The sequence below is a fragment of the Orbicella faveolata genome, unplaced genomic scaffold (genome assembly GCF_042242905.1).
Source record: "Orbicella faveolata isolate gen_17 unplaced genomic scaffold, um_ofav_v1 contig_13, whole genome shotgun sequence".
Taxonomy (NCBI): Eukaryota; Metazoa; Cnidaria; class Anthozoa; order Scleractinia; family Merulinidae; genus Orbicella; species Orbicella faveolata.
The window spans coordinates 25,601,683-25,616,630 of record NW_028301540.1 but is presented as its reverse complement, the minus strand read 5'-3'; the positions used below and the strand labels follow the sequence as shown (position 1 = coordinate 25,616,630).

Sequence of the window (14,948 nt, the reverse complement as noted above, 5' to 3'; positions counted from 1 at the left end):
CCACTGAAATCGTATCACTCCTTCTTACTTTAATATATTATCTACAGGGCACGATTTCATTGGTTGAATGAACAAAAGGCAATCCAGTCGCCATGGACGCGAAGATTATGCGAATAGTTTAACCTTAACTAACGCGGAAAATAATTAACTTGGTCAGATGAAGAGTGCGCATGTGCGAACTAAATTTCCATTGCGAAACAGCGGTGCATTCACCCACTACTTTCAATCCCTTTTCCATCGCTTGGATTTGGGTAAGGTGTGCCTGTTCGGTTCGTCAATTTCAGTCTCGGATTTTCAAATAAGGGACTCGGCGTTTGGGCGAGTCTCGGATTTTACCACCTTCATGTACCTAAATGACAGTTTCTCCCCAAATGTTTCTACCCCCAGCTTTTAAACTCCTTACGTTTTCTTTCCTTTGACGTGGGCAAGGTAACCGTTACCCTTTTAGGGTGGATTCTTCCCATATAGTCCGCTAGTAGGTAACATGTACCCAACTTCTCGAAAACGTGTCATATTGGAGGCACTGTATAGTGGGATAAAAATAAACGGGAGCTTATTGTCATAGAAGTACTTATTGTAATGAGGAGCATATTGCCAGGGCGGTAACTACTAAAAACACTTTTCTTGGGGATAGGGGCGTTTATTTTGCGAGAGAGGCTCTTAGTGGAAGGATTATGAAGCCATTTTATCTGTGTAGCTGGGAAGGTCGAAAATATTAATTTTAACAAATACAAATAAATTGTTTATTGCAGGTGCGACGACACTAAATTAAGTAACTTTTAAGTTAAAGTTAAGTTGTAAGTTAAAACTTATCAACAGTTCTCATTACTGTTGAAGACTGTTGATGCACCGATGCATTGTTTTGAATGCCATTTGTCAACAATTAGATTCATTGCACAAGAGTACTCTCTAGGTTTTTCTTCTATTCGCGTTGAAACGCTCTTCCTTGGTCAGGATGGAAGGAGGTAAGCTCGGCAGATGTAATGATGATGATGAAAAGAGACGCGCGTGAGATTTCAGACTTATCTCCAGACTGTCCCACGTCTCGTTTTCCTTTTAGGCATTTCATTGCATACCTAGCCCTTAGTCAGACTCAATACACTTTCTGATTGTTATTATAATACGACATCGCGTGCACGGGGTTATATGACCAAGTAATTTTTGATGGATAAGTTGAACAACTTTCACGGCTTGTAAAATTGTTTTTTTTCTGTCCTAGCCTTTTCAAACTTTGAACTCTTTGAAATGCCAATTATTATAACTGTACAAAGTTTAATTCTCCATAAGCTTTCAAAGTGAGTTAAAAGCGGGCAGCGGTACAATCGTGACAATTCTGCTGTTTTCAAATCGGGTAATAATTTACGTCTTAAACAACGCCAAATTAATTTACAACACTCCCGATATATTTCTTGAATTTAACGTGCAATACTTCAAGCAAAGCTCGAATTGTGTTCATCTTGTGCAAAATACTATCTACATATACGTTGTACGCGCGCGTGATTGCGTTGGATGGGAGCTGGCACTTCGACGTTTCTTTTCAGAGAAGCGTTTCTTGACTGGCATGCTTATGGTATCTATACCATAGGCTCCTCCTCAGAAAACGTACTATTTTTGGTTGTGACGCTTTTCCTCTTACCCTTACGTTCCCCGTTCTTTTCTTTAGGGTCAATAAAAGCAGTGTCCAAGAATGGCGAGACAGACTCAATTAGGCGTCCGGGAATACCACCCTCTTTATTCTTTTCTTTTCCAGGCCCCTTGATGTAGCATAACACGAGAAAACACACAATGAAGCACAGTGGAATGGCCATTGTGAAGAGCACTCCGCTTGTAAGTGGCGACGTCTTTGGCTCTTCTATTAGTTGATCTTAAAACAGAGGGTGAAGATGGAAAATGAACCCTGGCTACAGACACTTTTTTAAAGGCACTTTACTTTCAAAGAGTATTTCTTAATTTTGGATTGCGCTAAACTACATCATGCACACCAGCGCTTGTCCTAGGTTCTGTACCATGAAATAAATTAAAGTATCTCTAGTCTCCTCGACGAGGACGCTAGTTCATTGCCGGGATAACTGTCTTGCGTTGATTTGCGTTGATGGGTGGGGAGAGGCATTTTGCGCCGGTAAAGTGTCTTGACCCAAAACGCAACACAGTGACTATAGTCAGGGCATAAAGTGAGAGCGCTACGTCTGAAGTTTAGCGCGTTAAGTATAAGGCAACCGCCTCTCTGCAGTAAATACCTTTTTTGTTGGTTTTACAGATACTGATACTAGGGGTAGTTTACTCAGTTCTTCCAGGTCGTGAAATATCCTCGAGTATAGTGTTTAATGTTGTCTTTAAAGCTATCTTTTAAGGCGTAAATGTTTGTACTAACCTGCTGGTTGCTCAGGAGGAGGTTCAGTTGATACATATGTGTCGTTTGTTTCGCTGGCGGTTGTCGCTATGGGTTTTATTTCACTCTTCGTTGTAGTTTTCTGCGTAGTATATTCTGCAACAAGAAGGTCACGCTATCATAGGTGACTATCACGTCACATAGGAGTTGGTCTTCGAGGGTGGGGTCACGCTATTTTAGGTTAAGGCTAGTACACGCTATCTTTGGTTGTCCCTGGAAGTTCCGAGATAATCTTACTCAAGCAACAACTCTACGCTCAGCATGTTGATGGTTTTATCGATTGTCGTTGGAATTAGTTTTGCAAGGAAACCAATTCCTTATGCAGAAGCCCTTTAACCTATAGTGTTCATGTTGAAAGTCATAGAAAACATATAAGCTATCTTTGCACGTTTTTCGTGCCTATAGTGGAAGGTTAGAGTAGAAGAACCATAGTCGTGATGTACCATGCATGGCTCATCAAAATAGCCTCTTCACGCATCCCCTGTCGTTCTTGATTAATGTGGATGAAAGGAAAGTTTAGCTTCACATGCTCTGCACTTGTATTAAAGTTTTTCAACACCTATTACTTGGCTTTGTTATAAAAACCTTTAGTAAGAAGAAGTTCACAGGTCACGGTGTTCACACACTATGACCTCAGAATCTTTAATTTCACCAGAGAGATTTTTCTCTTTGGCCAGTAAAAAGGACTAATAACATTAACATGTTTTATGGTGCTAGGATGACAGTTTGTGGCTACCTAAGGCTGGTGAAAAAAGGCAGGGCGGCTCTCGTTCTCTTGAATGTTACCAAAAGACGAACGTGCCATTTTCTTGTTTACAGTATACTCACGTGGTCTACAAACTGTACCATTTCTCTCCGTTACGTATCCATCTCTGCAGTGACATAGGTAACTACCTTGTGTGTTAAGGCACTCGTGAGGACATCCGCCATTTTTGTCTTTACACTCGTCAATATCTGCGTAGAATAAAAAAAAAAAAAGGAAAGAAAAATATGCTATCCTCCATAAACATATGTGGAGGTTTCGACCAGACTAGTTTTTCATTTTTCCAATGGTTATTTTCATGGCATGGAAACAAACAGTACAAAATGAATAATGTAAGTTCTACAGAGATATAAGAACCCATCTTGCCCATCTATATGACCAAGAAGAAACTCTGGAAAATTTGTTGTGAAAACAAGGTAACAATGTGTCTAAATTAGACCCGAAGTATGCAAGGCTGAGTTGAAGTTTCCACAGGGACTCTAACCAACTCCCGAGGAAGGTAAGACTGCAGCCAAAATGTGGATGCGTCTGTAGTTCACGTTCAGGTCAAAGCTTTCGTTGAACGCTGCCCGAATTTTGTTTAGAAATCCCCCCGAGTTGCCTGGTAATAACGAACTCAGCTTTTCTCCTTACCTTCGCATTCTTTATCTTGTTCTGTTGTCAGGTAACCTGCACCACAAGAACACTGATAGCTTCCAACAATATTGAGACAAGGTTGGCCACTACAAATGTTATAGTTGTTGCACTCGTTAGCATCTAAAGAAAAAAAAAAAAATGAGAACACTATCAAAATTCATTTTAAATCGTCAAATCAAGATCAGATCTAACTTTGTCCCTGTTCAGGATCTGTTGCTAAAGTTCATTTGTTTAAACCTTGCTTTCATGGATCTCTTGATGAGGAGGTTGGCACTTATAATTATTTAACAAGGCGCGCAGGAGTTCTTGGAGAAAGCAATGAGAAAAGTAATATGTCCTCTGAGGTTACAAAAAGACTTCGGAGTGCAGTCAAAATTCTTTCCTCAGAAAGAGGCTGGACCGTTAAGTGACCCTTTAGGGAAGAAGCAACGTAAATATTTGTCACTATCATTCGATGTATTTTTTTCTTACTTTTCATTGACTGAGAACCCAACACGTGATACGCAAATAACTGCCGTCTAAATGTGTTTTGCCGCAAATAATATTCTGCTTGTGTGTAGTTGTAGCTACGCTCTCGGGTGAAAAATGGCAGATCGCTTTTTCTGAGCTGTCAAAGAGTGATTTAAATGCGAAAGCGAATTTGTTGATCGAATGATAAAACAAGTGTTGAACTCGGTTATCGCAAAATTTCGTTATTTGTCAGTGTCTCGCAGATCAATTATTTGCCGAGGAACATCTAGAAGACAGTGCTCGCCACTGACAAACCCCCACGACATTTTGCTCAACTTCGTCCAATAATGCCATAATTGTTGCTATTGTTAAAATTCGTGTTACTTTTTTTGGCACCCCAAAGCATAAAGGTGACGAGAATAATAGAAATAGATTGATACGATAAGCAACAATTTCGCAACAGCATTTTGATGTGCTATCAATTCTTTGGAACAGAACTGAACCAAAATAACAAAACAAACATTTATGTTTGACCAGAGCATTCCATGCTTACCTCTGATGCATATATAGCACCCTTTAGCGGAGCATTCTCTTCCAAACCAGTATATGCTCTTAATGGGGTGAATTTCCGTGCAGTTTTTATCCAAGCTATCGTTCATGGGTTCTTTCCTGTGCCATTTTGTGTAAATAGGTTCCTCGTCCAGCTGATCAAGCCAAACCCATCGCGAAGTGTTTCTTGGATTACGATGAAGCCCTATCCAGGCCCCCTCGGATAAGCAACTAAGGCTTGAGTAATGTGACGCAACGAACGCGTTTTGCGAATCCGAAGACACATTCACTAGGTCTCCCCCAATCTCCTTACAGCGATCGCGGGCATTAACCCAGGTGGCAGTTTGGTTCGAGAAGAAGTAACAAAAACCCTCGAAGAACGTCCAACCGTTTGGGCAGGAATTACCTTACACAAGGAGACAGAAACATTTTTATAAACCATGACCAAAATGATATAATTTAAAAATTATCTTGAACGTAGCTTCCAAAGCAGATTTGAAGCATTAGGATTTCATCACGTACTTGTGATCTTAAAAGGGTTGAGTGACGGTTTGACGCATCCTGAAAATATGGGTTCTTTTTTTCAAATTAGAGTTTGTAATCCGTTGTCGTCCTCCTTAGTCATGGCCATATTGTCTATTTTCAGCTCATTGTGACCCTTTGCGAGCTGGAAACCAGGAAACCAGGATAAGTTCCGGCAGTATGCATTACTCAGCCCAACGCAGACTTAACCCTTTGTTACATTTGGTTGCATTTTATAGATACCCTACATAACTATAGCATTCATGCATGATGAAATCAAATTTGTTCTGGCACCTCCGTAAGATCTTAAATCCAAGATCTATGTTACTTGGGTTCCTCCCATGTTGCTCTCTGATGTGTTTCCCGATCGCAGACCATCTTAGCTTTTAGGAAATTCAAAAGGACTTTACTATACTTGACATTATTCTGGTACAAGATTTTTGTCCACTAAAAACTGAAATTGCTCGATTTCCTATCGGATTTCATCTCAGTTTTTTTTTGCATAAAATAATTGTAAGGGGATTATCATCAGCAAATCCTCGTGTCGATATTGATGTCAACCATGCAATATGTATTTTTATTTATTTATTTTTTATAAACTTTTCATAATCATGACAAGATATCTAGAAAATCTCTCATCAGATCTTTTTACTAAGCTTCTCGTCTTTTCCCAGACCAGTCGTAATCTTCAGATGTAGAATATGACTCGTGGTTCCGCTTGAATTTTGAACATTCAGGAGGCCATTTCTACGGTCTTTAAGAGCGTAGTTCATGAAGAAATGTCGCCGATTTTGTTTTTTGCAATTATAAAACCGAACTTTTCCAACAATTACAGAGACACGAGTCAGTGCGAAATTGCGCGCGCACGTGCAACTCTTAAGATCGCTGTTTCTGCTTGAAGCCGATAAGTTTGTCCGAAATTTCGTCACAAACAACCCATTTGATATTTCACAATTCACCGATTTAGTTTTATCGGAAAGGCCGAGAAATTTAGTCAAATTCTGCGAAATGCTAAATGAATTAACCTTCTTAAATTTGATTATTATTGCTCTGATTAGAAGCCATTACAAGTTTTCCTATTCTGTGATCATTTATTTAGCACTTTCTAGTAATTAGCTCCCAAGGTCGGGATGGTTAAACATAGAGTTTAAACTTTCTTATAGCTCGGAATAATTCTCATAGATTTAAAACTTTCCTATAAAGAAAGTAACAGTAACAAACTCCTCTTTACATTACAGCGTGCCAGCGTTACCAGAATAAGTCAAGGTTTGCCAACAACATAAATTACTCATTTTCGCAAAAATATATATTAATTTAATCCAATCAGAAAAGAGGCAATTTTAATATTTTAATTTTAATATTTTGATATAATTATTAAAACTCCGAAAATACATGAATTGATTATTAATAGACATATTCATCTTAGCTTTTGCATCCCTCTTTCACCGCAGGCGTCGTGCAAAAGTGTAATTTACATATTTTATTTAGCAACTGCGGTTGAGCCCATGCTGAGAAAAATTTCTTATCTCATCTATATCTAACGTCAAAAATATGACTGATTAGACCCCAGTCCTCTAGGATATCACGCCATAAACATTTATCAGTTCGACTCAAATAGCACCCATTCTATTTTTTTTTTTTTTTTTTTTTTTTTTTTTTTTTTGCCGCAGTGATTATTTGTGACTCTTTGCGCGAACAAAAACAGTGTATCGCCTCTGAGGAAATACGTTTCCCCCCTGATTATGCAATAATTCGACTAATAATTCGTTAACGTCGACGTATTTGCATTTGAAATTGTTTATATAATCATAATGCCCTGCTTCCTACTTATTTGTCCTTTATTTAAATTTAAATCAATTTAGTGTTGTCAGTTATACCCGCTTTCTATTTTTCAAACTGTCATTAAATTAGGTGAAACCTTAATTTAATGAGTTATATTGTGTTCTAACCCGCGCAGTTGCAAAGATAGCAAAAAAAATTAAATAAAAAATAAAAAAAAAATAAAAATAGAAAAAAAATAAAAAATTAAAAAATACTGAAACTTAAATAAACGTGCTTAAAGTTATGCAAAGACTTGATGACTCTATTGTAAATCAGTAAAACTTGTACAATGTACCATTTGGATAAACCAAAATAACTAAAATACGTTTTGGTTTATAAATTTCAAATACGTTACTACTCTGTGTTCATTACGCATACAGCTGTAATTATTCTACATCATTTAATTTGGGGAAAAAAATTACTTATACTGCGCTATAGAGTTCTTCTGTGTAGATGTGCTTCGTTAGCTTCAGTTTTTTTTCTTCTGCATTGCTTCCACATTTATTTATTTATATTTTCTAGGTTTTTTTCTATTTTTTAACTTAAGGTTGCAGGTATTTATTTTGTTTGTCTTTCGTTAAAATATTGAAAGCGCTGTTGCTGTTGCTGCTACCGTTACTATTGTGTTATTGATGTTGTTGACGAAATCACAAGCTGCGGTTTTCAAGAACATGACACAAGTAATAATTGTCAGGTGACAGTCAAAATTCAGTCATCAGTCTGTTTCCAGTTGTAAGCTATTAATCTCCTTTCTTGTTTGCTTTTTGCCTTTTTGGATAACAATTTTATAGTTTAGGAGGTAGGGCCAATATTTCAATTTGTTGAAAGTGTTTTGGCAGTTAGTCAATTGAAAATTGTCAGCGCCAATTTTCGTTGCCAATTGTTCGCATTGGTATATTGTTGTCTCAAGTTCTCTTCGGACACTTTATGTAAATTCTGTTGAGGCTGATGTTCTGCAATCATAATTCCATATGATAACATTCATGTTTCAGAACAGTTAAATTCACGGCATTATAGTCAGTCCTAAAAGGACTACTGCACGACAAAATTTCTAAATGGTTTTGTTTGTAATTATTTTTATCAATTTGAACAAATTATATGTTCACACATATCATGGTAGTAATATTCTCAAGGAAATCGAGAAATCTACGAAGTGCTAACCACAATTAATTTGGTTTGTTATGTATGCATATCTGATGGTAGATTACTAATTATCCGTTTTATTTTTATTGTCCAGTACTCAGTTTTAGACAGTTCCATGTTGACTATATCGAACGATTTTCGTTCAATCTGGCTTGCGTATATCGGCAACAGCGCTACAAACGTTTCTACTCGGCAAGCAGATGTATTCAGATAGTGTAACATAAATGTATTTAATTTCATAAGAACGTCAGGATATTGTCCCATTTTACGGTATTTTTTATTACGTATTATACAAGCGAAAGCCCATGGGGCTAACGCTTTTAAACCTTGCCATATCGTCAGACATTAACACAAAAGAGTCCATTTACACGTGCAAAAGACATTTCTCCTTTACAATATGAAGGCGAGAAGACAATTAGCACAGAGCCTGCTGCAAAGAGCTCAATTGTTGTTCTGATTCAATACATCTAATTAGAGTTCCTTTCTCGTCAAATAGGACGGATGAGAACAAATTATGGTATAACGCTATAAAATGACATTTGCTCTCTTTCCGAAAGCGCTTAACTTTCGCCGGACGACATTAAGCCTAGTTAACTTATATTTTACCATCAAGTGAAATAAAAAGAATTCGCATAAAATCTGACGGACTTCAGTGATTTTTTTAATTTGTGTACTCATATTTTGAATATAATTTAATTTCGCGCGTATATAGAAATGTAATTGGTGCGAGGAAATTGTCAGATTTGATTAAAACTACCATTCGTGATTTACCTTTCTTACTCAAATTGATCGTTCGCTGACGTTTGTTCAAGAGGATTTAGAGCTATTTGTGTGTAATATTACGGATTGCTTTGTGTCCACCTGTTCTAGCTATAGAGCTCCGTATGTATTTCGATAAGACTGAAGATCCCTTCTTCAGTCACCAATAAGTCATCTTGTAAATGCGTAAATAGGAAGTAGTATTCACCTCAATCCAAAATTATCAACATAGGGTATTAAACCTTGGCATTATTTTGACAGAGAAACATTCCCATGAATGGATTGCAATCTAACATTTGCATTTTATCTGTTTTGGTCTACTCGCGTAGACAGTCATTCCTGAGGTATAGACTGCTTTGCAAATATCTAAAGCGTTTTATCGCTATTTTGATGGTTAGTCGAGTAATTTGGAGTGAGCGAGTGTCGAACAACCGCTACTGTTAGTTTTGACTGAAATATGAGCCCTTGATAAACTAAAACTGACTCACAACAAAGCCAACGTGTACGTCAGTGCCTGCAATCACAAGTCCAACACGTATTTAGATTTCAGGCACTTCCATCGCTTCACTAAACAGTAAGTCACATTATAAGAAGCTTTGCCTTACCTTGAACACTGCAGAATGCAGAGAAAACTAGGACAGAAGCGAAGAAGACGCGAAATCCACGAGCGCTGAACCGCGACATGTTGCCATTTGTGTTTTTCAGAGTCGACTGCTTCGCCTTGCGCCGGTAACAAAAGCGCGGTAGGTTGTCGCATAAAATGAAACAAATTACCGAACTTGTCTCCGTAAAAGAAAACTCTGACGGGCATACACTGCTTTGTAAACTTAATGCTAATGGAATAAACAGCAATTTGAACAATAGCTCTCGGCTGATTATTCGCCTAACTGTCCAATCTTCTCAGGTTTTGGCTTCCACTTATTCTTACAGCGAAAACTGGAGCCAAATAAATTCACAGACAAGATAATTTTTGCATAACGTGTTAGATCCTGTTTGAGCTTCGTCTGTGGATTTTTCTAAAATGTCAATTTAAGCATTGAAATCATTATTTTCATTTTATAATTTAATAATTTATAGTCTCATCAATGACGGGTTTCAGTTTTGAAAAAACAATAGCGCAGAATTCATTTTTAAATTTGTAATGATGAAAAACCATATCCCTAAACGCCATATCCAATCAAACGCGTTCGCTTTTTGACATCTGCCCTTGTGGCGCTACCACAAAGTTTAAACAATGAGATTTTTAAAAGTCTGAGATTTTCAAAACACAGGAAGAGTTTCTCTTAATTTAGAAAACTATTAACACACTTCTTGGAAATAAGTGAATACACTTAGTCTCATTTGATTTACTTAAGGACGTTCGCGCGAAATTTTCCAGTCGATCACCGACTTCGTTTCAGAGATAAAGCGTGTGGAAAACTACCCTGATTTTGAAAAATTGGCGCACGTCATTCAACATGGTCTACAGGGGTTTGTAGTTAAAAATATCGAAGGTGAGTCAACGAAGGCAAACGATCTTAGTTATATTCTGTAGAAGTGGGTCTGTTGCATTTATAATTCCAAGTGTTACCAACGTTTTCACAAAACTTAACCCTTCAAGAGGCATTTGAAACCGTCGTACAGATAAACGAAGAGCTAAAAAGAATGGCATTCGTTGGTGCATTTTGCAAAAATTCAAACTTCTAATCGATAGATTTTTTCATTTTTTCGCTAAACGTAGAAAATCGGTAGAGAACTGATGATCCATCAAAAGAAAAATAGGGGTCACTGAACGTCCAAGATCGTTAAATCCAGGCAAAGTTATAGCAATGGCCATCTGCCCTATCATTGTTTATTTTGTTACTTAGCGCGCGCTCTCATGTATATCGTTGGGTGTGAATTTGCGTGCGCAGTAAGGATGCGCAGAAACAATCTGCGCAAACGTCCTTAAAATATTTCCATGTGGATCCTTACTGCGCATGCCCCTACTCATCGCGTTGACATTAAGGAACATTACAGTCTTTTCTTTTGCCGTCGAGCTTGTCAGAGGTCTTTTTTTTGTAAGCGTGGATATCCGCCCTTTTTCCCCTAATTTTAAGTAACGAAATTATTGTTATCGTATTTTTCTTGTAGAAATAGACCAATTTTCATATCTGACAAATTAGTAGCCACTGGAAACTTGCGCACATACCTAGCACTCGTGGAGGTACAGCCGGGACCTTTCAAAAACGCGGCATGCCTGTGCTACCTGTGCTAAAGTTCTGAAACGAATTAATCTCCTAAAAGCTATCAAAACCTATTCACCTCAATGCGCGACAGTCGTTTTACAAACCCCTAATCCAACCTATTGTTGATTATACATGCGTTATCTGGGGCGCGACATCGCAGTACAACCTAGATCGGATCCTTAGATTACAGAAATACGCGGCAAGAGTCATTCTTAATATCAAGCGTCCCCAGGATATCCCATCGTCTGAGCTGTTCTACCAATTAAACTGGATGACTATAAATCAACGCATCGAGTACTTTACGTCCATATTGATGTACACAACTATTAACTGAAATCTATCCCTAATTATCTACATAACAGGTCTGAGTATGTCAAAGACAAACACCAAATCGACACAAGATCAGCCGCAAATGGAAACCTGTTTATACCTAAGCTATCTAGCTTCTAAGACAGGACAAACATCTTTGCAGTACAGAGGAGTCCATGCTTGGAACGGTTTATCTGTGGACGCTAGAGACTATAGCCTAGAAAAGTTTAAACAATGTTTAGCTGGAACTGCTTGTAATTAATATATTCTTGTTTATATATATTTTTATTTTTTACCCTTGTAATTTTAAATTTTTAAGCTTCAGTTTTTAATTCCGTATAGTAAAGTGTAGTAATGTAGATAGAGGACCACCCTAATTAACTTAGTGTTAGCTTGGTGATATCCTCTGTAAATATTGTTATTATTATTATTATTATTATTATTATTATTATTATTATCATCATCATCATCATCTGCGGCTCCCATCCACACTATGCCGTAGAAATTTGAAAACGCAGCTTTTTTCTACGGTTAGATCTACCGTTCACACTAATCTGTCACGAGAAAGGAGCTTTTCGTTAGCGCTCTTCAAACCAGAGAAATTTGCAAACGCCGGCTCTTTGTTCTAGTGTGGACAGAGAAGAAAACGAGGTCACGATAATAATCCGATTTCCCTGTTTCCTGAAACACAAATCCAAAATGAGCGGTGCTAGCGGCGTAGTGTGGAAGCAAATCCTTTGATCCGTTTTCAAAGTGAAAACGCCGCTTTTAAATTCCTCCGGCGGAGCCGCGGAGGGAAATCATTTGATGCGTTTTTAGAGTGAATACGCCGTTTTTCAATTCGTCCGGCGTAGTGTGGAGGGAAATTTCGCCGGCGAAGTGTGGACGGGGTCTGAATGTCTTAATCATCAGTGAAATCTACTATAGATTCTTCCTTTTAACTAAGGCAGTAATTGTGATGCAATATTTTAAGTTTTGCGTTTTTCTGTTTATTTCCTACTGTACAGGGATGGCGGAGCGTATTTTCGATTGGGTGGCGGCGGCGGACGGGGGTGGGGGGTTGCAAGCGAGCGCAAGAAGCGCTAACTTGTAAGGCTCTGAAGATATTTGTAAAATTATTATTTTATGTATTTTTCGCTTGAAATTGGGTGGGGCTTAAGGTCCCCCCCTCGGCTCCGCCGTTCCTGCTGCAGTCAATCGAATTCCACACTAGGTTTATTATTCCCACTTCTGACCAGCGATTCGCTGAAACAAATCAAAATAAGCTGACCATACAGAACAGGACAAAATATACGTAAAGCAGGCGAAAAATTACGGGAAAATAACGAAACTTACAAGATTTGTGTTACGAGACTACGACGAATAAAACAAACTGACAACGACAAACTTTTTTTTAAAACAAAAAAAACGAAAAACAAAGGATTCAAACACGAGCATACAATCATAACAAGACTCAATGGCTATATCTTCCGGCTCCCACGAAACGTTATCAGGGTGAACGGGTAACCCGTCTCTAAAGGTGACATCACAAGGAATTTGCCGATCATACTTCTTGCGGTGCCACAAACGTAATGTTGGAAACAGTTCCTCTAAATCGTTAAACCAGAGAAAACTTTTATTATAGATAATTCCAATGTCAATCTTGTTTCAGTTGGATCACCTTATTTACCGCGATAGTGCATGTACGTGAATTCAATAAGTTTATTTATAACAAATTTTACCTTTCATAGTTTTTATTTCATGTATTTTTTCAAAAAAAAAATAAAGAAATAAAGAAATAATTCTAATCAACAATGATTTAGATAAACATATACAGGCAAAAACTAACGATAGATAAATCCGACGTTTCGGCGACATCTTGGTGCGATTGTCAAGGGAAACTAATTAAATATGCGATTTCAAGAGTAACTAAGAGTTCAGAGTTTCTAATTTGCATAAGTTAGACAAAGACTTTAGCGCGAACTGAGTCTGATTGTACATTTAAACACGGTCGTAATTGTTTAATGAGTAACATCTCATTAATGAGACAATCAAACTTGTTGTGGCATTTTTTCAACACGCTAAAACAATTGCGAAGGTCATCCGGAATCCTGCCTGCGTGTCTATTATCATAGTGATTGCGTACTGACGAGGTCTTGCTTCTATGTCCATCAACGCGTACGAACAGATGGCCACGGGTGTAACCGACATAACCAGCATCGCACTGGTCACACTTGAAGTTATATACAACGCATTGTTGATCAATGAGCTGAGGCTTAGGTTCGCTTGTCGGGAACTCCTGGGCAATCTTGCGGCTCGTAAACACCGGTTGAACACTGGTCTGCAGCTTCACACTGAGATCTTTCAACTGTGTCTTCACGATATTAGCAGACTCCTGGTCTTTAAAGGGTATGACAACCCGAGTAGTGTTTTCTGTCGTAGATCTGGACCGTAATGAGGGCTGGTCAGCGACCTTTAAATTTAGGAAGGTTTTGACAGTGGAGTCAACAAGGTGCTTGGGATATTTCAGTTTAGAGAAAACAGACTTCAGTCGTTCGCACTCCTCAGTGAAGTAGGACCATGACGAAGACAGGCGATGTGCGCGATCGAGCATAGTTGTCAATAGTCCGCGCTTGTACCTATTATCGACATGACTGTGGTAATGGAGAAGCAGACCACTGTTTGTTGGCTTCACAAACACTTTAGTTTCAATACGAGGCGCTCTGTTTAGGAGTTGAGTACCGAGAAAGGGAAGCATTCCATCATTTTCGACCTCCATAGTGAAGTTGATGGCGGGGTGAGCGTGGTTGAGGGTGTTAAGAAAGTCCCTAGCTGTAGACAAATCGGGCATCACAGTGAATGTGTCGTCAACATATCGACGATAGTAAGGTGGCAGCTTGCCCTCAACATCTAATTTCTCTTCAATAGACGACATGAATACGTTGGCTAGCAAGGGCCCAAGGGGGTACCCCATCGCTACTCCGTCGATCTGTTCATACAGGGATCCATTAAACTGGAAAAGCTGCCCCTTGGTGGCCACACCCAAAAGATCAATAAGGTCTTGCTTTGAAATGTTCAAATCATACTCGGAATTAAACCAGTTGTTTCTAAAGGCTCTGTCTGCGAGAATCGTAATGGTTTCATCCAAAGGTACATTCGTGAACAAGGAGGACACATCATAGGACACCAGCAAGTCCCCAGGTGTTATGTTGAGGTCTCGCGGTAGTTCGTTCACAAAATCGAAAATGTCCGTGTTTGATACAGTTTGATATCAGTAATTCCCAAAGCAGCAAAGAGATGAAAAGAATACCCTCGTGAAAAAAAAAAGGAGTCAGACGCTTGAGAAGATTTCACGTAAAAAAGGCTTGGAGGTGAATTTTGAACATGTGACGATAATTGTTCCGGGCAGCCAATTCTCAAT

General features: G+C 38.4%; 2 protein-coding genes across 2 annotated transcripts; both read right to left on the bottom strand.

Moving 5' to 3' along the window:
* Nucleotides 1-619: 619 nt before the first annotated feature.
* Nucleotides 620-10,021, bottom strand: LOC110058630 (uncharacterized). Its single transcript, XM_020765282.2, has 6 exons — nucleotides 9,638-10,021; nucleotides 4,792-5,193; nucleotides 3,786-3,908; nucleotides 3,218-3,343; nucleotides 2,372-2,485; nucleotides 620-1,864 (listed from the first exon to the last, which is right to left on the bottom strand). The coding sequence occupies exons 1-6, from the start codon at nucleotides 9,714-9,716 to the stop codon at nucleotides 1,575-1,577; spliced, it is 1,134 nt and encodes a 377-aa protein (XP_020620941.1). The 5' UTR covers nucleotides 9,717-10,021; the 3' UTR covers nucleotides 620-1,574.
* A 3,124-nt stretch (nucleotides 10,022-13,145) lies between these two features.
* Nucleotides 13,146-14,798, bottom strand: LOC149115782 (uncharacterized; the record flags this gene model as incomplete). Its single annotated transcript, XM_089285718.1, has 1 exon — nucleotides 13,146-14,798. A coding segment is annotated over one exon (1,311 nt), but the record flags the coding sequence as incomplete, so codon positions are not given.
* Between the last annotated feature and the right edge of the window lie 150 nt (nucleotides 14,799-14,948).